Source organism: Carassius gibelio, chromosome A1 (genome assembly GCF_023724105.1).
Source record: "Carassius gibelio isolate Cgi1373 ecotype wild population from Czech Republic chromosome A1, carGib1.2-hapl.c, whole genome shotgun sequence".
In the NCBI taxonomy this organism is placed as follows: Eukaryota; Metazoa; Chordata; class Actinopteri; order Cypriniformes; family Cyprinidae; genus Carassius; species Carassius gibelio.
In genome coordinates this window covers 29,286,942-29,312,525 of record NC_068371.1, presented here as the reverse complement: position 1 = coordinate 29,312,525, position 25,584 = coordinate 29,286,942, and the positions used below count along the sequence as shown (strand labels likewise).

The window sequence follows — 25,584 nt, the reverse complement described above, 5'->3', positions numbered from 1 at the left end:
ATAAAAAAACAAAAAAACATTTATGTCCTTGTATTATTTTAACAGCACCAGTACTCCACCTGACATGGATACATTTACTTACATCTGACAAGTGATCTAGAAATACAGCAAATTACATATACATGTACAGTACATGTACTCATGTTAAACCATTATAGAGACATCAGATCCAGCGGCAAATTCCAAGAGATCTGTCCGAGGTGAGGCTGCTCTCGGTGGGTTCATGAGCGCTGAAGAGCTGCTGATGACAAACCATAGATTTGAAGTCTAAACAAGTACATTGTAGCCTAACAAACTCTTAAAACTACATTCTGTGACACAAAATCAGTATTTTTTATTAAATTCTAATGTTAGTGAATTTGGCCATGGCACTTGCTGTTAGAAATACTGCAAGCAGAGTTATACAAACGGTTGGAGTTACGATATCACTTGAGTATATATTTATTCATTTTTACTTTTCAGAAACTTTTTTCAATACATTTAAATAATATTTTGAACCCCAAACTCAAGACTTCTGTCTGTAGCAGGTAGTGTATGTGTAAATTTGATGTGGTAAAGTTCACGGCCGTAATGGCATCAGCAGTGTTGCATTGGAAAAATCTTCTCTGAATTTACACATGTTCCGCTTTTGGGGAGCTTGGTGAATGTAGAAGGTTTAAACTCCAGTGCATATGTCTTAAATGGCATTTCAAAGACTCGACAATGGCATTATAAAGTAAATGAACACTGACACCCCCTTTGTTCCTAATAGCAGTCTCTTGCTGATCAAAAGATTGGTGCTGTGCAGTTTTGCCTCTAATGTTAATGATTGCATGGTTGCTTTCAAGACTAAATTAAATTCCCCTAATTAATTTTAGATTAAAAATAGTGGCCCCAGACGTTTTCCTGCTATCAAATAATCTTTCAGCACCAAGTAGAAGCTAAAGCCAAACAAGTTTTTGTTTTGATAGGTTCAAATGTGTGTGTTTACTGTTCTGTATTACATCTTGTCCTGTTCGGTTTTATTCTCCATCTTTCACTTAAAAGCTTTTATGCTTCATGCTATAGTTTCCCATTAAATTTCTTTTGTCTCCCTCTTTTTTTCTCTCTTTCATTTTTTCAGATGTGCTCACAGACCATTTAAAACTTAATCTCGACCAACCTTTTTTGTTCTCTCTGCTCGCATGGTTCATCGCCACTGAAGTGTGGTAACTGTCTCCATCTGCTTCAAAACTCTGGAAGTGATTTTGGCTTGCTCAGGACATTTGGATTAACTGCTTTAACCACACAGTGTGGTGTTTGTTTTTTGATACACCTTGGCTTCATGCTAAAGTGTGACCTACTTGTAAACATGAAGGCTTGGCAAGCTTGTGCTATGTCAAGAGTAAGCTAGACACCCACAGCCAAAAGTGACATACACACTCATATGCCGTAGGAACACAGCCAGTATCTTCCAATTTAACTATCTTTGAAGAATGTTGCATAAATATAACCACCATATTGTGTCTTAAGAGCTAATCTGTAATCAAAAAAAGATGATATCAACCAAATCAGGGTGTGTAAATGTGTAATTAAAAAAAATAAATAAATAATAAATAAAGGCAATGCTGACCATTTTGTTATTTTAAAAACTAATCTGACCAAGCTCTGTGTCCCTAGACAGCATATTATCGCAAGCCATCAATATTTCGCTAGCCATCGCAAAACAAACAAATCACTTTAAACATCTTAAACTTTCTGACTGGGCCTTTAATGTTGCCTGTCATCAAATCATTCTTTTTCTGACTCTTTTTTTTTTTTCTTGCTTGCTGAATGGAACCAGGAGAAATGTAATCACTGCTGGCTCGGTTTTGTAAATTCTCAGTTTCAGATGACGTACGATGAATGATGCTGTTTTGATGCCTTCATTTGAAATGAGAGAACAGACAGGAGGCAACCACGACACTGACAAGTTCACAATAAATTGCATGCAAATGAGGAGATGTGGATTATTGCATTCTGGGTAGCGAGCGAGACAGGCGGCATTGGTAGCCATGTTCATGAGGTGTGATGCAAACAAGAGGCAGGAGTGAGAGCTGATCAAGCGTGACAAGGTGCAGAAACACTCAGCGGGCATGTAAGCAAATACGCAAATACAGCCCTTCAGGAATAACTTCATGGCTCATACTTGAGTGAGCGCTTATTGACTGGAAATATCTTGTGGAGGTTTGGTTGAGTGCAAGGTCAGAGGTTTTAAATAAGAATTCCCCCCTTGAAAGACTTACAGCTTCAACAGGTTCCAATATGGAATTTTTTTTTTTTTTTTAAACTTTTTCTTTCTCATATATATGTATATATGTGTGTGTGTTTGTGGGTGGGGGTGGGGTGGGGGGGCGCTGTAAGAATCACATTTTTTTTTTTTATACATAAATATAAATATACAATCTTGTTGTATATTTCTAAATAGAGCAATAGTCCATTTGACATGCCATGTGTTGCCACCCAACAATGATGTTTCAGCAGTGTTAATGTGTAAATTAACTTAATATTTCAATGTGTTGGTTGCATTAATATATTTAACTTTTTTTTTTGTTTGACAATCATTCATGCATATAGTAAGTAAGACGTGTTAGAGTACTGCTTGATATGATTATTGTGAAATAAAACCAGTTCAGCTAATTGAGGCCCTTAAGATCCACTTCCATACACTAGACACATCAGTATTCTGCTTGCTGCCAATTACACACAAACAACATTTAATAAGTATATAAACTTTGACAATGTTATTTTTATCCAGACAGCATTTAGGTCAGTTAATTTGTGTTTGTATAGTAGATTTTCACAAAAAGCCCCTAGTGACTGTCACAACTGTGAAGGGAATAAAAAACCATAACCATGTTTAGGTAATGGACAGAAAAACCTTGAGAGGAATTAGGCTCAGCTGGGGAGTCTATCCACCTCTGACATTAAGATGAGTCACACTGTATCTTACCATACTGCCGTACAGTCTTCAGAATGAATAGCAGCATCTTGCACTTTAATTATGGAGGGAATCTTGGTATTTAGCCAAGTCTTGTGGTTAAGGAAGAGTCTACTCAAACCTGCTCTAGTGATTTGCTGAGTCATGGATGTGGCTGTAGCCACTTTAAGGCCATCACAATAAAGAGCACAGTCTCATGGGAGAGACCTAGAACAAAAAATGGCGTAAGATTAAGTGAAAGATGGAAATGTGGTTCTTGTCAATCTAGAGCAACCTCCAGTTAAGTCTGTGCTTTTGTGCCAAAACATAATGCAAATGATCCTCTGTTGAGCACTGTGGAGAAATTACATCCCACAGACGGCAGCTTTCAGAGTCTAGCTGACATTGACATTGATTGCATTAGTATTCAGTTGATAGTAGATGGAAATGTGCCCAATGATGTTCAAAGAGGAATCATATGTTTGGCTGTTTGCCTGGACTTTAGAGATTTGTTTGACGTCTCTGTGAACTTCACATAAAGTGGGATCAGGGAGATTTGCTTACACATACACAGACACGTATAGGAACTAGCAGTCAAAGCACACACACAGACACACACACACACACACAGATATATGCACCCCCACACAAAGGATTGTTATTAAATAATTTATTTGCTACTAGCTGCATAAAAATGGAATTGTAAAATAATGAGTGGCAGTACCTTGTAGTCTGATTGCTATTGTTTGTGAAACTATTTTTAACTTGACAAGCTTTCTAAAAAATATGGATGCAACATTTATTCAGTTATTTATTTTTGGCTGTGACCAAAGAAGTGTGTGTGCTAAATTAAAGAAAATGATTTCTTTATTTTATTTAATTATGTTAATATAAATGTATTTTGACCATTAGTTTTAGCACCAGTTTTCTGTTGATTTATTTGTAGAGGACTAAAATTACTAGCATGCACATCCCTTGATGCATTTCGTATAGTTTTTATTTTTGCTCCACCAAAATTTAGAGAGCTATTTTAGATTTTTTATGACTCCATTAGTAACTTTCCATCATTGAATGTAAGAGTGAAAAGGCATTAATATGCATTAACATGTTAAGTGTTCCTATTGTTCCATTGTCCTTAAATATTTAACAGAATATTATGCATAAGAGAGGGTGTGAAGACTAGTTGAGATGTATGGAGAAAGAAAAGAATTTGGTGAAAGATACTGTATAATTCAGCTGATGAAAAGAACAGCAAAAAAGAATGAGAGGAATATTCACTGCTGTACTTCTAAAGATTTGAAACCTTCACATTCAAGCCACACACAAATCATTGTCTGCTATTGATTTATTATCTCTAGAGCGGCCATTCTTCCCTCCCTCCCTCCCTCCCTCCCTCTTTACTTTATCCTCTGTTTCCCTCTTTCCGCCTGCCTATGTGGAACTATAGATCATAATTGAATTACTGAGGTAGAGGGGACATATAATCAGCCAGATGGAGTGAGCCCACTGATTTGAAAGACAGGCAAATAATCATATCTTTCCTTTTATTATTCCTGCCGGCTTGGGGATGTATTGAATAAACTCTGCGTGTAATGTAACTGGTTTCTGCATAATTCCGTATAATACAGTTATGTCCTGATTCCTAATTCACTGATTTGTAAAGTTCCCGTTGATTGTTATTACAGCGCTGCTAAACATGCTGATGGATTTATTTGCTTCAATAAACTAATCATGCATTTAATAAACAATAGATGGATCCAATTTGATGGAGGGCCATTGTGTAATTAAAGACCAGGGACAGCAGGACCGCTTTTTTTCCCCATATAAACAAGTAAACAGGTGTTAAATTGGGCCAGAATGATTCAGAGTAGTGTTCAGCCACTTTTTATTCAAAAAAGACACAAATGTTGTTCTTTTCATTTCTATTTTGCTGTAGTCCAGTTTACTTGCGGTACACTTAAAATTAGATATATATTTGTGTGTGTGTGTGTGTGTGTGTGTGTGTGTGTATGTTGGTGTTCCTCGGTGCTGGAAAAAAGCTCAGCATTTACCATACGTGCTCATAGTTGAGGAAGAAAACCCTCAAAACTTTTCATTTTTTATATCCAGTTTGATTGTCTTCAGTTGGCTTCCTTTATGCTATCAGTACAAGGTCAATAATTCATAAATATACACAATTGCAAAAATTCATATAATTCAAATAATTTCGGACTATAAGTCGTACTTGAGTATCGCATCAGTCCAAAAATACGTCATGATGAGGAAAAAAACATATATACGTCGCACTGGACTATAAGTCGCATTTATTTAGAACCAAGAACCGAGAGAAAACATTACCGTCTACAGCCGCAAGAGGGCGCTCTATGTGTTCAGTGTAGACTACAGGAGAACTGAGCAGCATAGAGCGCCCTCTGGCAGCTGTAGACGGTAATGTTTTCTCTTGGTTCATTTCTCTCGATTCATGTCAAATGAATTTTGATGGATATGTCGCACCTGACTATAAGTCGCAGGACCAGCCAAACTATGAAAAAAAGTGTGACTTTTAGTCCGAAAAATATGGTAAGAGTATAAATTTTGTGTCAATTTAATAGACTTCTTTAAACAGTCAGAGTGAAACTGCATTTGAAATCTATACACTCTATACACTATATTGTTGAAAAGTTTAGAGTGAAAAGTTCTTTAATTAATTAAAGAAATGAATTACTTTTATTGACGAGGAATGCATTAAAATTAACAGATGCTTATTTTTGTGACTTCTAACTTCTATTATGTGCAGCACTCAAACCTTAGTTAAAATCAGAGAAAATTTTGTTCAGTGGTATGACCCTATACATTTTGTCTAATAGCTTTTTAGTAAAATATGTGTTATTTTTTTTTAAGTTTTTTTTTAGTTTTTTTTTTTTGCTGAAAACCTGCTTTTATCGCTGATCTCCGTCTTTTACAGCAAAAGCAGACTTGTGGCACAGGTCTCCTCTATGCCACACTGCACACTGACTCAACAATATTTCTAGTCCTGAGTGTGGTGTACTTGAACTAGTTGTTGATATCGGAGCGTCTCAGCTGTGCAGGGGGTTAACTGTATGTGTCCACTGGCACAGAGCCAAATGTGCATTTCCAATGCTTCATTCTCTATTGGATCTGACTCATGCATGAGATTATGGGACTGACGAGCGGGGAAAGTCGTGCAAACATTAAAAAGTTGAGAAATGCTATACTGTGGGCGTCAGCCAGCTGCTGTGGATTCTGTCACAGGCATTTCAAAATCTGTCAGTAATGATGGAGTTTCTCGAGGGTTAAAAGCTTAAATTGTTCAAGTTTGGGGACTGTGATTTAAAAAAAAAAATGTTTTTGAAAGCTAAATTTTCTAAAAAGTCTCTGACTAAGCCTCTGACACAAACACAATCTAAAAAAATTATATTGTTTTTATTTTATTTTTGATCAAATAAATGCTGCATTGGTGTGCATATGATCCTTCTGCCAAAACAATAAAAAAGAAACTTGATTATTGTACAGTGTACAGTATATCCAGTCAGCTCCTTTCAAATAAAACACAATACCTTTAAATTTCCTAAATTAATAATTCATAAACTCCTCACAGTGGAAATTGCTTCCCTCCTTCTGGTGGAGAATCAGGGTTAGTAACCTTTAGGGTAAACCACAGATTGTCAGTAGCTGTATGTTCCAGATGACAGTAAAACTTCTCGTCAACCATACTGAGTTTCAGTCAAAGCTTGTTCACAGATGTCTAGAGCCACATCCAAGAATCAGCATATTTCATCTTACCCGCAACATTCATTCCATTCTGTTTGTTTACCAGTGGGAGAAACAAAGGTTGGACGAGCTGAATGTTTGCTCGTGTTTAAAGCTTGTTGCCAAATGTCTTCATCGGCCCCACTGTGAAATTGCATTACACAGTCAGAGAATATTAATTAATGACATTTGGTATTCGAAAAAACAAAGTAAGTGAGAGATGTGTGTGTGTGTTTGAGAGGTCCTGGAATAATAGTGTGCTGAACGAGAGATCCGTGATCACTGGAGCACAGTTGAAAGTGAGCTGGATAGTAACAGATGTGTTCTCCTGGGAAATAGAAAGTGTGTGGCTCTTTTTGTTTTGTGTGTGGGTGTTGGACAGGAGCGACAGATAAAGTGTATGCAAATGTGAGTTTGTGTACGTGGCGACGTGATTTGTTTAGATGTGGGTGCTTCACCTCTCAGCGGATGTTTATCTGTGGGACGGTAACAGAAAAACGTACCCAGCCGTGCATCTTTCTGCACTTTAAGGGGTCGTACACACTCAGGATGCTTTCTTGCGTTTAACAAGCTGTTAGATGAGTGCAATGGGATGGAACATCTCAAGGTCTTCAGACATATGAACAACTTGTCACTAGTTATCTGTTATTAAGACATACATTTTACAACAGGTGTTTTTATTTTTTTATTTATTTTTATTTATTGATCCACTGATGTAGAAGTAACATTAAAGCACCAAATATACATTTTTTCTACATGCTGCTTTAAGCCTATTATGTATATTTGTGTAAACATTTTTGTCAAGTGGCTCTTTCATGTGATATTTCAGGAATTTCTCAATTATTGTCTTTTGCTGTTGTTGTTAAGGCCATATGATCAGTTGATTACACATTCACATTTAGCTGCTTTTATATTAAAATAGTTTTAATACACCAAGCTTTCATTGAATAAATATATAAATAGACAAATACATAAAATGTATAACTTAATAACTTTTCAGTGGATATAAATAAAAATGTTTATTTATTTGGTTTATATATATATATATATACACTCTTTAAAAAAAGTCTTATTAAGAATGTGTAATATGAAATATAATATTCAGATTTCAAAGTAAGCTGTATCTTAGAAGATGGGTTTTATCCAAAACAATTTAACATGGAATTATTACAGCAGCAGTCATCCTTTTATCTAAATTATAATAAGGTTATCTAAATTATAATATTTTTTTTTTTTATAAAACAGAGAGAGAGATTTTTAATAGAACAAAAAAATAAAAATTTCAAATAATAATAATAAATTTTCTTACTTCAACAGAGTACTGCTATCAAACGATTAATTGTGATTATTCACATCCAGAATAAGTTCTTGTTTACATAATATATGTGTGTGCACTGTGTATATTTATTATGTATATATATATAAATACACACGGACAGCATATATTTTGAAAATATTTACATTTACATTTAGATATTTATATTCATATAATTTATATTCATATTAATTTATATATATATATATATATATATATATATATATATATATATATATATATATATATATATATTACATTTAAAGGTAACATATTTTTCTTAAATGTATACATGCATGTGTGTGTATTTATTACACACATTACACACACATATATTATTTAAACCAAATCTTTTATTTTGGATGCGATTAGTCACGATTAATCATTTGACAGCACTACACCATTGCATTTATTTATGAATCTTTTTAAATGTATGTAACTTTTAAAATATGACATTTGAAACATACATTTTGGAGTGAGACTCTGATAACATCAAATCAATAAATAAACAAACATATGATGATTGTGCACATGAAGACAAATTCAGGCAGAACACAGACAAAACTCAAGAGCACATCTTGTGTGTAAGACCCCTTATATTGTATCTTTCTGCTCTGTGTTCTCTGCAGGGAGAAGGAGCGTAGTCTTGCCCAGGCAGGACAGCCTGTGATCCAGCCTCAGCGTCCGGACGGCCCTAGATTCACTGGAGGAGGCTTCAGTTTGAAGCAGCACAACAGGATGACACTTCAAGCCCTGGAACAGCAGTCCTGATGCCCACCAGAACCCTCTGAGGACCCTCTTCACCCATTATCTCCTCTTGATAGACCATATGTTCTCGTATTTTTTCAGCTGTATTAGTGCTGGCAAGATACCCAGTTGGCTGCTGTAAGCCATGCACTTTATTTCTGGAATAAATAAAGTCTTATTTCTCTGAAAAGTTTCTGTTTCGTTCTTTAATAAATATTTAGACAGATCCACACACAAACACAAATGTCTCTGTTTGCCTCTCTAGTCCTCTGTTGCTCTCTCAGATGTAGTGTACTCTTGTTTTCTAGTGTGCAGGTGCTGTTGGCTGCCGAGTATAATATGACAGGCAATGTGGGCTTTTTTGTGGATTTGTGAGAATGTGCAATGAATTGTATTCTGGTTGGTCTATAAGAGCCTACACACTGTAATTGTATAAGTCATTTGGACATAAAAAACCCAGTGAGCTGACTTTGTCAACTGCCTACATAAGCAGCATCCTAACTAAACGAAATCTCATAAGTGGAACGCTCTACATAAACAGCAGCTCTTTGCATCATATAAATAGTACTCTTGACATAAAGTGCACAATTTGGCTATACCATTATGGAAAGCTTATAGCAAAATAATAAAATCAGCATAAAGGTGCATAGCACAAGTATTGTGTAAACATTATATTTTATATAATACAACACACAGATACTGGGTAAACAGTACCTTTTTAATAAGACCGAGGTAATTTCAACAGAGTTTGTCATTAGCATGCTGCTAAGTTAAAGGGGGGGTGGAATGCTATTTCATGCATACTGAGTTTTTTACACTGTTAAAGAGTTGGATTCCCATGCTAAACATGGACAAAGTTTCAAAAATTAAGTTGTACGTTTGAAGGAGTATTTCTGTTCCAAAAATACTCCTTCCGGTTTGTCACAAGTGTCGGAAAGTTTTTTTTCGAGTATGGCTCTGTGTGACGTTAGATGGAGCGGAATTTCCTTATATGGGTCCTAAGACACTTCTGCCGGAAGAGCGCGCACTCCCGTATAGCAGAGCACTGAGAGAGCACAACAGATGTTCACTGATCAGAGCGAGAGCGTCCCGAAATGTCACAGAAGTGTGTTTTTGGTTGCCAGGGCAAGACAACCCTGCACAGATTACCAAAAGAGAAACAGCATTAAGGGACCAGTGGATGGAGTTTATTTTTACAGAGCATCAACGGAGTTGTGCAAGTGTTTGTGTTTGTTCCCTGCATTTCAAAGATGCTTGTTTTACAAACAAGGCCCAGTTTGACGACGGATTTGCGTATCGTTTATTTCTTAAGGATAATGCAGTCCCAATGAAAAAGGGTCACGATCGTGTGTTGGAGAGTAAAACTGCTTAAAATATCTCTGCCTCCTTGTTAGTGCTTCCGCCTCCCATCCCTCCCGCTCGAGCGAGTCGTTGCTGCTGCTGCTCTCGTTCAGTTTCAGCCTCTGGATCTGATTCTGGATCATAAATAAACGGCTGAATCTGACTGTTAGCCATGGTTTGTTTTGGATGATGTTTTTTTCCTCAAGGTAATGTCAACTTCCAAATGCTCTCAACGCAAAAGCTTACTGGCGCTCGTGATTCTTTAGCCCCGCCCACACGTCACGCCAGTGTTGAGTACTCGAGACTCGGACTCGGTCTTGGACTCGGTCTCGAGACCGTATTTTAATGGTCTCGGTCTTGTCATGGACTCGTGTGCATTTTGACTCGGTATTGACTCGGACTCGAACATATTAGGAATCGGACTTATGCCCGAGTCCACTCGAGTCCCAATCCAAATATTTCATGATTATTACTGTATGTTAATGTTTATTTAAATTGATGTATGATTGACACATCCAATGACTGGTGATTTTCTTTTGACGTGAGACGTTAAGCCAGCAACACACTGGATGTGTGGCGCAAGCGTCTCAGCTGCGTGGCGTATCTGTTTTTAATTCGGCTCCCATGTTAACAGGTTAGATCTTGCAGACTGCCTGCGTGAGACGCGCGTCCCAGGCGCGGCTCGAGCCGCGCGGAAAACGCGCGCATGCTAGAAATAGAACCGACGCCTATTTTTCAAGCGACACGCGTGCATGTTGGAAGCGTTTCCAGGCAAAATATACTAGGAAAATATGTTTATATGTCATTTTGTACACAAATACATATTAATTCATGACATTTTGATATTTGAAAGTCTATAGGTTGACATAAATTCAGATATAAATGTAATTTTAAAAATAAATTAATAATGATCGATTTTCAAATATTGCACCTGTCAAACATACTCTATTTTGCCGTCAATACTGTTGACGGTGTCTTATCAGTAGGTGTGTAAAAAAATAAAAAAATAAATTTGATATTGTAATAAAAAAAATAAAGAGCCTGGTTTTTTGGCGGCCTCCCTCTATATGTCACCTACAGTAGCAGCAGTGCACCAAGCGCCGCGTGCAGGCACGCTTCTGGTGTGTAAAGACACAGAAAACGCGAAGCAGCCACCACGCTTCTGGCACGCAGTAGAGACGCCACGCAGCCAGTGTGTCACCGGCCTTAAGTTACCCTCCTGCCTCCGTAACTAAAAAAACTTCGACTAGTGTGTATTTTACCCTGCATTAAAATGCACCATGCAGGGAAATTAGCAGTAGATTATCCGTTGCTGTTACAGAAAGTGATGAAATGGTAACTGTTGTCAGTCCCCGCTTCCTCTGCGCCAGTAGAGAGAGTTTTTAGTTGGGGTGGATTGATCATGAGACCACATCGTGCTTGGTTGGGTAGCTGGATGGTCTCCTCACTTATTTTTTTGAAAAGTAATTATGCCCATCTGTAATCTTCACAACATCTAAAGTGCACATAATCCAAGACATTGTAAGGATATTAGCAGTCATTAGTTAAGCTTCAAGGTTAAAAGTTATGTAAAAGCTGTTACAGTTGAACATTTACAGGTATAGTGGTACAGTAATGTTACTTATACTAGAAGTGTTATGTAGAATTACAATATAGAGTCGTACAGTAATATTATGTGTACTAGAAAGGTTATATGGATGTGTATAGTGGTACAACGGTGTTATGTGAAAATGAGCACTTAATATTGACAAGTAACACTTCATAATACTAATAAAATTACCTTTACACCACATACTATGTGGCCCTTTTAACCTTTATTGTTTCCACCAAACATTTTACATACTCTTGAAGATTTCTTTCGGTCTTGTCAAAGATCCAATCTCTCTGGTCTCGGTCTTGACTCGGACTCGACCCTTTCTGAACTCGGTCTTGACTCGGACTCGACCCTTTCTGAACTCGGTCTTGACTCGGACTCGACCCTCTCTGGACTCGATCTGGACTCGGACTCGAATGAGCTGGTCTCGACTACAACACTGCGTCACGCCTCCAGCCGGTCGTGTTTTTCCGGGAAAAATCGGTACAGACTATCTTTCTCTTATGAATATAATAAAACTAAAGACTTTTTGGAGTTATGAAGGATGCAGTACTACTCTATAGGTACTCAAGATTAACAGGATATTGAGTGAAAACGAGCATTTCACCCCCCCTTTAATAACAAGATGCGCAAGGCATAAAATTACACAACACACATATTTTTAATGAGACTTACGCATATATATATATATTTATATATATATATATATATATATATATATATATATATATATATATATATATATATATATATATATATATATATATTAGGGGTGTAACGGTTCACAAAATTCACGGTTCGGTTCGGTTCGATACACTGATGTCACGGTTCGGTTCGGTACGGTTCGGTACGTTTTAGATACAGCAAAAAGAAAAAATTGGCAGATAAATTTCCTTGATTTTTATTTAAATGTTTTATTTATTAAAACTAACAAAGTATGTGTTTTTTTTGTTTTGTTTTTTTTACATTGAACAATGATGGAGCTATTCTTTACCCATCTTCTATGGTGTTTTCTTAGCAGCATACTGTATAAAACAAAAATAGCTCCTTATAAAAATTTTTTACAAATTAAATGTAATATTGTTGTAGTAGTTATGAACAAATACAAAGATGTAACTCTTTTTATATTGAACTCTATAACTCTTTATATTGAGTGTGTTTTTACTCAGTTGGTTCTCTATTTGGGCTTATGTTTTTTGGAACAAAGCAGGAATTACGGTCTGGCTGAAATGGGCTCGTGAAGGAATATTGTAATGGGGCTCAATTACATTAAGCATGTTCTTAAAACCTGCGTTTTCCACTACAGAGTAAGGTCTCATATCCGCGGCTATAACGTAAATGCACCATTCGCTGCGGTGATGTCCGTATTAGGAGCCCAGGACGTCACCTGTAGGAGAAAAAAAATCAATCCGTGGCGACGGTTTTGCAATCCGTCCCCTCAGTTTATAAACCGTACTCACGAATTCATAAACTGTTCACTCGATTTAACAAATCGTGCCCACGAATTTCCAATCCGTGCACTCAGATTTTGTAAACCGTACCCTCGGTTTTTGAATCCGTACTCACGAATTCATAATCCGTGCGCACGCTTTCGCAATCCGTTCCCTCGGATTTGTAAACCGTACTCACGGATTCATGCAGCAAACTCCTACGTGTTAACATACAGTTTTATTGAATATTATTATGTGGAATAGGTTTACAGCAAAGTGCCTTAAGTGATTCTCTATCAAGTGTAGTACGAGGTGGAATACAAAGATTTAATAAGAAAGATGCGCATTAAAATCTTGTTCAATTGCTGATAATCTATAATAGCACTTGATTATTATTGTGCAATAAACCTGGCATTGTGACTGACTCTGGAGTAATTTTTTCCTCTTTTGTAAGTTATTTTGGATAAAAGATTCTTATGCATAACCTGTTTAATAATATATAATAATGATACAAATAAAAATAAAGTTATTTTTTATCATTTTAATTTGTAGGCTAAATAAATGAGTACAAGACAGTAAAAATGTTTGTCATAAAATAATTTGTGAATTGCTTTATTTTTAAATAACCTTTGACAGTTTTGGAAATGCTTGTGTACAATTCTTTCTTAACATGAAGACTTATTTTTGTGATTTTATTATACTAAGCTCCACCCACCTCACCCCACCTGCCGGAGTTAGATGCATGTTTCACTGTTAAGTGTAAAATGCGTGTCAGTTTTCAAATCCGAGGGAACGGATTGCGAAAGCGTGCGCACGGATTATGAATTCGTGGGTACGGATTCAAAAACCGAGGGTACGGTTTACACAATCTGAGCGCACGCATTGGGAATTCGTGGGCACGGTTTGTTAATCCGTGGGTACGATTTGTTAAACCGAGTGAACAGTTTATTAATTCATGAGGATGGTTTATAAACTGAGGGGACGGATTGCAAAACCGTCGCCACGGATTGATTTTTTTTCTCTCCTACAGGTGACGTGCGGGGCTCCGTGGTACCGAGCCTTCAGCGCGTACTGAGTGAGCGAGCGCCTGACTGAGTAGCCTAACATAAACATATAAGTGTGTTTTTTTTCTTCTTCGGGGGTGTCAGGGGCGTTGCCTGTTACGTCGTTTGGGTTATTGGGCTACCTTGTTGAACGCATAACATTATATTTCACACACCTTTTTTATTTTCCAAATTTAATTAATTAGTCCAACGAACCGTTCGGTACATAATGCGTACCGCGTACCGAACCGAAAGCCTCGTACCGAACGGTTCAATACGAATACGCGTATCGTTACACCCCTAATATATATATATATATATATATATATATATATATATATATATATATATATATACACACACACACACACTGTATTTTTCGGACTATATGTCGCACCTGAGTAAAAGTCAGCCCAAAAATACGTCATGATGAGGAAAAAAACATTTGTCGTACTGGACTATAAGTCGCATTTATTTAGAACCAGGAACCAAGAGAAAACATTACCGTCTTCAGCCGCGAGAGGGCGCTCTATGTCTTCAGTGTAGATTACAGGAGCACTGAGCAGCATATAGCACCCTCTTGCGGCTGTAGGTAATGTTTTCTATTGGTTCATTTCTCTTGGTTCATGTCAGATTAATTTTGATAAATAAGTCGCACCTGACTATAAGTCGCAGGACCAGCCAAACTATGAAAAAAAGTGTGACTTATAGTCTGGAAAATACGGTGTATATATATATAGGACTGAACTGTTTTGATTGATTTTGATAAATGTTTGCATTGAGGATGTTGTTAAACTAATTACAAATATTCTAATAAACATAAACTAATGAGCTAACATCAAAACACTGTAATATGCATAACAATCACAGCACACATAAATATTGGGTAAAAAGTCATCTTTAATAAGACTTAACTTTTTTATTGATTTTAATAGAGGTTTGCATTTAACATTTATGTTCTCAGCTGCATCGTGCTCTTATTTTGAAATCATCTTATTGTTCGACTTTGATTCCTTGTTTCTGGCCTAGTCTTCATTAGCATGTGCATATCTACCAATATTTTAGTGTGAAATCGATTTTCCCTGTCGCTATAGTGAAGGCCTTTTCACGTTTTTGTGGTGCCATCAACCATTCAGCATTGTGATTTTCCAAAACCCCCAAAATAGTTAGTCACATGATGTTCCTGGAGTAACTGAGTGCCTGTGAACAAGAGGGCAGCATGCAGGCCATATGCTTCTTAGCTGGCATCCACCAGCCAATGATCTACCTTTGAGAAATGTAAATGAATGGTGGCGTCCAAGTAATACATACTGTATACTCACACAAGCACCCTAGTGTTTGCCACTGATCTTTGTCTAGTCTTGCACTTACGTGTTTAAGTATGTGCTTGTATCGTAGGCCCTTTGGTGAATCATTGTGTATTCTTTGGGTTATTCTGGTTCCTTGTTTGTTGTTTGATATTTGTGGCTTTTCGCTTTGTAGTTTGTTCGTTTCAGACAGTTGCACTTGGGTTCTATAGCTTCACTCTGACTGAGCTTTTGTCACAGAAGGCAACTCAATCATGCTGCGTACCTTTTGAACCCAGCATCTTTTTGGAAGTGCACCTTTGATGCCTTAAAAGGGCCGCCTACATAGATACCTCACTACATTTAGAAAAAAAGAGCCATGGTTGACAGGTTGCTCAATTCTGTCTCGCAGCTTACAGAACTGACGAGTCACTAAAATGCCAAGAGTTTCAGGTTTTGATATGTATTGCATGACTGGATGATCTAATCATGCCTAGTATAAGTGTTTATTTATTATTATTATTATTTTTTTTATAACAGCTATAATGTGAGCAAGTTGATGACTGGGTGAATTGGATGTTTCTTGTCTTTCCCTGTTGTGTTTGGATCCAGTTAGTTTAAACATCCTAGTTATTGAGCGCTTCAGTCTAAATAGCTGTCTTCAAGCGTATTTAAATCTTTTGATGTATTAGCACGTCTGGATTGCATTTCTTCCCAGTTGAAGCCGTAATCGTTTTTGAAGTGTTGAAACCTTTTAAAGAGACTAGATGTGCCATAAAATGGTTACAGCTAGTGCCAAGTTTCTATCAAATGTTATGATATTTTGTTAAAGAGCAGCGGCTGCCATCTAAAGTGAGCTCGATTCCCATCATCCATCAGTGGCTGATGATTGCAGCATTCATCTCTTTGTGCTTCATTATGACAGTTTTGCCTAGATCTGTTTTGGGTTTTGTGAAGTGTATAGGATAACTGTGAGAGAAAGAGACTGCACTGGAACAAAGGAATTAAAGCGATGCTCTTTTTTTATCGCCACACAACTGCAACATTACCATAGAGCACCGTCATGTTAAGACACAGGGACGGTCCCTCTGGAGTCACCTCAGGTTACGTGCCTTGATCAAGGGCAAGACTGAAGAATCGGTTTTGAACCTTCAGCCTTTTGATATCTATTCCAGATGTTTAACTACTAAGCTGCACACCTGTTTAGAAATGATTGAAATATTCACTGTACACAGTTTCTTATCATGTCTACATTCATCTTCTCTGCCTCCAGTGCTGCCATTGACACATTGACTTTAGTACATTCTCAGTGTTTAAGGCAAGCCCTTTTGCTTCTCTCCTTATACAACCAGCTTTTAAGGCCGAATCAAAGGAGGACCACAAACCAGACTGTGGATGATGCTGAAAGAGGGGCATTCTAATGACAATGAGCTGCCAGTGAAATGGAACCGTCCCATGCTGGCTGCCTCTGTCTGCTGAGAGGGTTGTTAAATGCAACTGGTACTGCTGCAGTTTTTTCTCCCTCCCTTTCTCGCTCTCACGCTATCTCTACAGGGTGCTCGGTGGAGTGATGTTAACAAGCTGTGCTCACAGACAGAGTACTGTACAAATGGAGGTGTGTGTGTGTGTGTGTGCATTTATGGGACACACAGGGTTGAGTCAGACGCGTTTCAGCACAGCAGGTTTTGTGTCTCTGAAGACGTCAGATTAGGAGCTTCAGTCCAGTTGTATTCTCATCAGACGCTACAAGGGAAAAACGAAGCATCTGTATGAATCTGACTTATCAAGAGCACCTTATTATCTAAAATGAACCCAGAGGAAAGCATTCTCTTGCCATTCAGACTATTCGTTTCATTACGGGTAATGATTCTGTTTGCGTTATTGGGAGAAATTTTGATCGGAGCAATTACTCCTGCTGTGGAGTGGCCAGGATAATAATGAGAAAGAGAGAAGGAGGAATGAGGGACAGAGAATGAAAGGAAAGGAGAATGGATGAGCAGTTACAGAATGTATAGGTGAAGAAAACATGCCCGTTTGATAAAGCAAACAGCAGGTGAGCCAGACCTCCTGAAACACTTCATCTCATCAAGAACCGCAATCAATGCACAGATTGATTTAAGGCCAAACGTGCTCAAATGCACACGACCTAAGTGCAGCTGTGGCAAACAAATGCATGATGCTGCTTATGTTTGATAGGAGCCTGTGCTGTGCGTTACACCTGTGATTATAGTGTTAATTGTTGATTTATGAAAAAATGTTAAGAACTGACAGATTTAAATAAGCAACTAGCAAGCACAAATGAAACCTGTTATATTCAATCAGTATATCTATCCAGAGAATGTACAAACTTATTAAACTAACAAATTCTATATTGCTTTATGGTAACATACAGTATATGGTTATTTCAATCTTGTTAGAGGGCAATATTTTTCGCAGTTTATTACAAATACATATAGAGGGCTCTTTTGAAATAGGTTTGTGTAGATTTTTCTCTGTGTTGTATTTTTATATTAGGAATAGCCTTTTTTGTAATAATTTATAAAAATTTAATAATAATTGTAATAATTTGATTTATGCTTGCAGTATGCTGTCAGAAAGTATAATAATAATAATAATAATAATAATAATAGAATATATACAACAGGACATATGACTTGGGGCAAAAGGTTAAAATAACAGATTGCAATTAAAATGATTATCTTTAAATAAAACCGAATAGGCTAAGCATGTTAATCTGCATGGGTGTTAACTTCTATGATATGAGGGTGAAAATTCATTCTTGTTGATCTTTGAATGACTTTTGACATTTGTTAAAGCCTTCCATCTGGATTCCATTTACAACTAAATCTGCTTTCCCAGGGATAGTTTTCCCATGATTGCACCCAGAATTGTCAAAGCATGTGATTAGACAAACAAGCTCAAGTGTCTTATTAAAGGGAGATGAAGCTCCTTAAGTCGTTTTTTTACCCTCTTTAATATTAAAGCTGCTGAATGTTTCCCACTATAATGTCTTAAAAGCTACACTTATCTAGGGCTGATGTCGATGAAGGGTACTTGAGTTTTCCTGAAAATGATTTGTCAGGGTAATCTAGGTCATTAGCCAGATCTCTTTTACACTCATGTATAGTCACAAGCTATTTTACAAAGGTTTTGAATGCAATATATATTGGTACATAATGCTTCTCAGTGGCCTTTTATTTTGTAGCTTACCACTATAATCCCATTTTTAACCATTTTGAGAGATTGACAAAAAAAAAAGTACCTGATAACAACTGGACAAGGACGAGTACAGTAGTGCACACTTCTGTCAGCTAGCTTATGTCCTGTGTGGTTCAGATCAGAAGGGTCATAACACCTGCACCTCTTCTAATGCTGTTGAAATACTGAGCTCCAGAGCAGGTCGACACAAACAGGATCTCTTAGATGGCTTGTGACAGGCGATGTCACACATGCCGGCCGTTAAGATACAAATAAACTGATTACAGCAGGGACTCAGGGAGGCTAGGAAGGCCCCAGAAGATTTGATCGTCCATCTACTTGTGTAATGACTTTCCTCTCAGACCTTATTTGGAGGTTGTAAGTCTGTGTTGCTGCTTATAGATCATGCAAGAGTTTGTATTGTGAGCTGAACTCAGTTGTGACCTGTTGTAAAAATCTAGTTCTGAGTCTCAGCTTGAATGTGCATAACCCATTGCTATTATGTTGGGGTGGTTGCTAAGGCATTTGAGCACGGTTGCTAAAGTGTAGTTTCCTGTAAGTGTGCATGGTTTTATTTTATTTATGTTTTTGGTCCACCAAGTGAAAATTTGTTGTTAGATGTTATTATTAAAAATAGGACAAACAGTGCAAAACAAGTGGTTTCCAACACATTGCTATACAGTTGCTAAGGTGTTCTGTGTGGTGCTTCTGGTATATGTACTTTATTCATTTGTTTATTTGTTTAATATTATGTATAATATTTGATATGTTATAAGGCTTTTCCAAAATAGGTAAAGGTATGATAAATATTAGGATATGTGTGTGTATATATATAAAAAAAATATATATATATATATATAAAATTTTAAAATAGGTAATTAATATGTGATAATAGTTAATTGTTAATAGTTGATGCAAACTGTTATAAATATTATACTAGCATCATGTATTATATTTTTATATAATAATACAATGTACTGTTTTTTTTATATATATATATATATGTATACGTGTATATAAATATATATATACACAGTGTACAGCTCACTAAAATTCTATTCTGAATGCTAATGCAAGAAACTTGACCTGTAATATTGTAGAGATGTTTTATAAACCCTACAATTTGTTGTAATTTAATAAAGCATACTTTGTTTTTCATTTTCTGTCTGTTTAATGTGCAGTCTGTGTGTGGCTTTTGTCTGTAAGTGCTCATCAAGGCACTCAGCAGGTTTGACCGGCGTGAAAGCCAAGGAAAACAAGAAAGAGAGAAAGCTGACCAGCCCATCAGCTAGAAGGATAGACACGGATGGAGGTAGTTATAGAAAAGCATTAGCAGAGAGCAATAGAGACATTTTCCCTGGGAAAGGGTTCAGGTCACTCCGCTCTCAGTTTGCCTGCATCCGGCCCTTGAAATGTTTCACCGATCTAAAGAAAACTGGACTGTCCATGTACCACAGCTTGCACACTGTTCAAAAACAACTTTTTCTGTGCCAGTAGGGTTAAATAAGATACAAAATGTACCTTTTAGATTTTTTACCTTAGGGTACCGCATCAGTCATAGCTTTGTATTGTATTTATTTTTTTCTCTGAGCATATGACTGCATGACCAATACATACATTATAAAGCATTTAAAAATATATTTTGCTTTGTGTATTTCAAATATGCAAAGAAAAGCTTGAACAAAAAAATAACAAATTGTTGTCTATAAGACGTGAACATATAACCTAACATTATGTAAAAATAAACACTACTAAATCATAATGAATCCAGTTTTTATCTCTATTTAGCTATTCCATCCACAATCGCATTTAGCCAAAATGTAGGCTACTGTAAGACTGGAAATGTATCTTCTTGCCCAGGAAATTTTGAAATACGTTTTTGGCATATGAAGTGTTGAAAGTAAATATATTTTCAGTTTTTAAAACATATATTTCATTGAGCTGCACTGTTACGACATGTACTGTATTTATTCTACATTTATTTTGGCCACATTTATGAGGCTTTTTGTCCCACAAGAAAGTAATAAATGCTTGGAATGACATGAGGGTGACATATGCTTTTAATTTTAATCTGATTAACATCCCTGTGCTTGTTAGTGTGGTACCCCCCCCCCCCCACATGGCAATTATCTGTCACAAGTGCAACAGCTCACTTTATTACCATATGCTAATGATCATCTCACACAATCATCAAATCATTTGGTCCTCTCAGCCTGCCCTTTAACACAGACGGGCTCCTGAGGTATTTCTGACCATTTCTTAGCAGGAAGCCACTGTTTGCCTTCAAGAGAGTAGCAAATTGCCCTGTTATGGTGAGAAGGGTCCAGTGGGGGCAAGATAAAGTCGGGTCAAAGCAGCCGACTGTCTCATTGGCGACGGGTGTCCCTGCAAAACTGCAGGAGTGATAGAGATAAGAGAAACTGCCGTCGCTCTTTAACACACCATCTGCAGGTGTGTATGATTGTGCCTTCCAGGGAATTAGATATGACAGCAGCTTGAGGAGAAAAAAAGGGGCTTGGAAGTCTTGAGATAAAAATGAGGAAAAGAGGAAGTTTAAAGAATGAAAAAGAATGAAAAGAGAGAGTTTAGGAAAAGGAAGAAGAAGGGATGATTTTTTAGGGCCATTGGGGCCCACACATATATCCATTACATTTGTCAATAAAATCAGACAGCTAGATTTTGACAAACTAGTCAATTATTTTGTGAGGAGAAAGACACCAGAACCTGACCAGAGAAGGTTTATTCGTGGCAAGAGGCGGGACTCTCTCCCAAAAAGGACAAATCAAATGATTTTCATATTTTACAGATTTTCATTGAATTTACTGTTCCCATCCAAATATTTAATATAATATATATACTATTTTATATATATTATATTTGTATCATATATTAAAACAATAATGGTGGTATAGAACAGATCAAATGTTTTTCATATTTTGCTGGTTTTTATTTAACATTTTGTAATTCATTTTTATACATAATTCAAATTATATGACAACATATATATTAAATATTGGAAACAGGCTAAATACACTGGTTTCCAATGACTATTTACTGCTGCAGTTATATATTTAATATACTACTTTTGTTGACAAGTAATTTTTAATACCTGTTATTAAATATTATTATTAAGCACATTGTATATATATAATAAAATAATAATAATAATAAGGTGTCTGCCTTTAGAGACAACATTAGATGCCTAACAGCGCCACGATGGAGAAAAACATCAATAAATAAATCATGTAAATTTAAGTAGTACAGAAGTGGACATGAATGGTACCACAATGAGTCTTCAGTATATCCATTGCCTCCTAGAGAGGATCTATGGATAATCGTCTTTCTTTCCTTCCTGAGTGGATTCACACTGATGGTGTCTCTACAATCACTCCTTCATCCCACCATCACTATATACACTCAATCCTCTCCAGCACTCGACTTCTGAGGGTCGATAGGATTTTGGAAGTTGTTCCAATTTAAATGCAAATGCCTTCCCTCGTTCTCTGTCCAGTCTGCACTGCCGTATCCCCATTAACTTTTGAGTAGCCTTCAATGATGTTAATGGGATGCTTACCTTGTCTATGTGATGCCTTGTGCTGCAGACCTTTCCCAATTGAATTATATGTATATAAATTTACTACATTCTCTATGTGTAGTCACTGTATGACTTCTCTTTGCAGTTCAATAATTATTTATGTTGTTGTTTTTGCTATTGTTCTCGTTCCAATTGAGATATGCTAAAGGCAGCGGTGCTGTATCACATATGATGAAAGTGTAATGTAAAGCAACGGTAATGACAGAGAAATGGCCATTTGCTTTACAACTGTCGTTTTCCCAATTGCCTCCTCTCACAGTCTCTGAGCAATTGCAAACCTCTAAGTTCACTCAAAGAATTTCCTTTTCCCAGTTTGGCAGTTCAAAGACGATGTAATTTGGCCTCCCCTGCAGCAAGGGAAAATTGTTTCAATTAGCTTCTAAACAGCTTTCTCAGAAGCTATTTTCATTCTATGAGAAGATGACACTGAGGGATTTGAGATGGTCTTGAACATATATGTATCATCTTCTCTTTGTCAGCATGCCGGTCAATTCCAGTGGACGCACTGTCCTAGTCAACCGTGCTGACACAAGGACACCTCTTATTATACCTGGTTCAAACTTTTTGTTGCTTTTATTTTTTATACTTAATGCAGTCTTTGTATTTTTACCGTGTGATTCTATAATTTGAAAACATGTTTAAAGTGAGATATAAGTTCAGTTTTGAGTGTGCTGCCTATTTTGGTTTTTGTAAATTTGTTCATTTTCAGAAATTTAAGACAAGTCTCTTTCTAACGGATTTAAAATGGTAACATCAGTTTATTGATTTTGCGATTGGTCTTGCAGTCATTTGCATGCTGAACTGGGATTAGGTTTTTCTTCTGCACAGGCATCACAGAAGCTGTTGACTCTAGAGCTCTGACCAAAAAACTAAATGTGCACTGACTGACATGACAATGCCAGTGTTTGAGGTTCTGATGCAGCGTTTCATTTACGCAGAAGCATACCCTAAACCTGTTGCTGCCTTGCACAAAGGTATTCTTCTGAAATTCTTCTCAAATGCAAATCTAGTTGAAACTAAGAACTTAATTTTTAGATTTAGTTTTCTTAGATTTACATATAGAGATAATGGATAGTTGAAGTCAATATAGTCTCAAAATCGACACACTTTATTAATGCCTGTTTTTGGGCTTATTTTGTGTGTGTGTGTGTGTGTGTGTGTGTGTGTGTGTGTGTGTGTATATATATATATATATATATATATATATATATATATATATATATATATATATATATATATATATATATATACATACATATATATATATACATATATATACATATATATACATATATATATATATATATATATATATATATATATACATATATATACATATATATATATATATATACATATATATATACATATATACATATATATATATATATATATATATATATATATATATATATATATATATATATATATATATATATATATATATATATATATATATATATGAATGTTGTCAGATAAAAATAAATATAAAATCAATAATATAAACATCTTATAAAGTAGTATTACAAGGCCACCTTAAGTGGGACTAGAACCTAGGTCTAGGGTGGTCAATCGTGCCATTTTCGCAGGACGCATCCTGGCCAGGATTTTTTATATTGCCAAAAATATCCACGTTTTGGCTTTGTTTGCGTTGCACAGACCAACTGTTGTATAAAGTACCGTGAGAGATCTTAGAGAGCAGATGGCTTCTTGTGCTTTTGAATTGCTCTCACGTTACTTTGATGTAATACACCGATCAGTCTGCTCAGGGCTACTTCCAGTCCAACAATAAAATGTAAACGTATTTGCATTGCTTTGACCGCTCTCTGTAGATCCCACCTTCTCAAGCACCATGATTGGTCGATTACATACCATGTCTGCATGTTATTGGTCAAACGATCATTACCATCATTAAGTATGAAAACAGGAAACCAAAGCCAAAACCTGCATATTTTAGGCAATATAGAAATCCTGGCCAGGACGTGTCCTGCGAAAATGGCACAAATGGCCACCCTACCCAGGTCTCTGGTGTAGAAGGTGTGATGTGTTACTAAGTTACTAAGTGTTACTACTAAGCTTACTTCCAGGTATAGAAAACCAAGAGCAGTAGGAGTCATGAGTCAGGGGACTTGAGCATTCCAAACAAAAAATCTTTACTAGAGAAACCAGGGTTACAAGTACAAATAAACTAGGATAGCCTAGCTTCAATAAAACAGAGAAATGAAAATAGACATAAGGGTCAAAAAAGGTAGAATAAGGTACAGACTTAACTGAGAGCTGGTAACTGGAGCACATAGGCTGGTAACTGGAACACAATAGCAGAGAACTAGCACCCTCTTAAAGGGTAAAAAAAAAGTAAAAGGGAATCCGGACTAATGAGGAGAGTACTAAGCAAGATTAAGTACAATATTGCCCTCTGCAGGGGTGGAGAGCACTAGGTTTGGGGTAAACATGTCATCTGAAGGCCTGAAGGGAGCATAACCAAGAAGCCTTAAGGATGGCGACCCCTGCAGGCCTGGAGCGGAACAGCAGTGCATGGATGAGATCTTTACATTTAGGACTTGAACAGTCAATTCAAAACCCCAGTCAAATCCATTGTAATACATTGAAAATTCTAATTATTTTCAGAACATTACAATAGATTTTACTGGGGTTTTGAATTGACTGTTCAAGCCCTAATTTATGAGATTTTTAATATATAATTAATATATAATTATCTCATCATAACTGCTAGTTTGAATTCACTGTATAATATCTTTATAAAATAGCAGTTCAAATTTTCAAAATATTACAGCAAAAAATATTTTAGATGTCTGCAATACAGGGCAGATGATATGGTTTTTAAAATTACAGTCCAAATTTAGAACTGATTTAAAATCATGGCATTTGGTAATTACTTGGCTTAGTAAGTGAATCAGTATTACACTTGACGCTTTCAGATTGGTATCAGTCCATTACCTCTTTGGCATGTTTAGATAAATGGTTTCAGTTCTACAGATTTATAGTATCCGTCAAATAGAAATGTGTATCCTATATCTAGATAAATCTGCGGTTCTTGAAGCATATGCTCGGGTTTGTGTTGTTCATGCTGCAGTGCTTACTTAGTGTTATACTTGAGTGAGTGTTTCTCTCCCTCTGACCTCGGACTGCTCACATTAAGTAGGTGGTTTTAGAGACATTAGAAGATTGTCTAAGTGCAGTTAAAAACACCTCTCTGAGTTGCTGTAAGTTAGCCACCTGTGGAAAATTACTGGGCCTTCATAAATGCTCCCAGGTGAAAGAGGAAATTACAGCAGATGCATTGCATCAAATGTCAGTATGCCACATTCTCAGACTCATAATGCACACAAATAACAAATTAAATAATA

General features: G+C 36.4%; 1 protein-coding gene across 1 annotated transcript in view; it reads left to right on the top strand.

Moving 5' to 3' along the window:
• Positions 1 to 8,906, top strand: part of LOC128017772 (cilia- and flagella-associated protein 58) — a 68,798-nt gene extending 59,892 nt beyond the window's left edge. The window contains exon 18 of the mRNA XM_052603293.1: positions 8,612 to 8,906. Coding sequence (XP_052459253.1) covers positions 8,612 to 8,753 — 142 coding nt within the window. The 3' untranslated portion in view covers positions 8,754 to 8,906. The remainder of the gene's footprint in view (positions 1 to 8,611) is intronic.
• Positions 8,907 to 25,584: the final 16,678 nt, after the last annotated feature.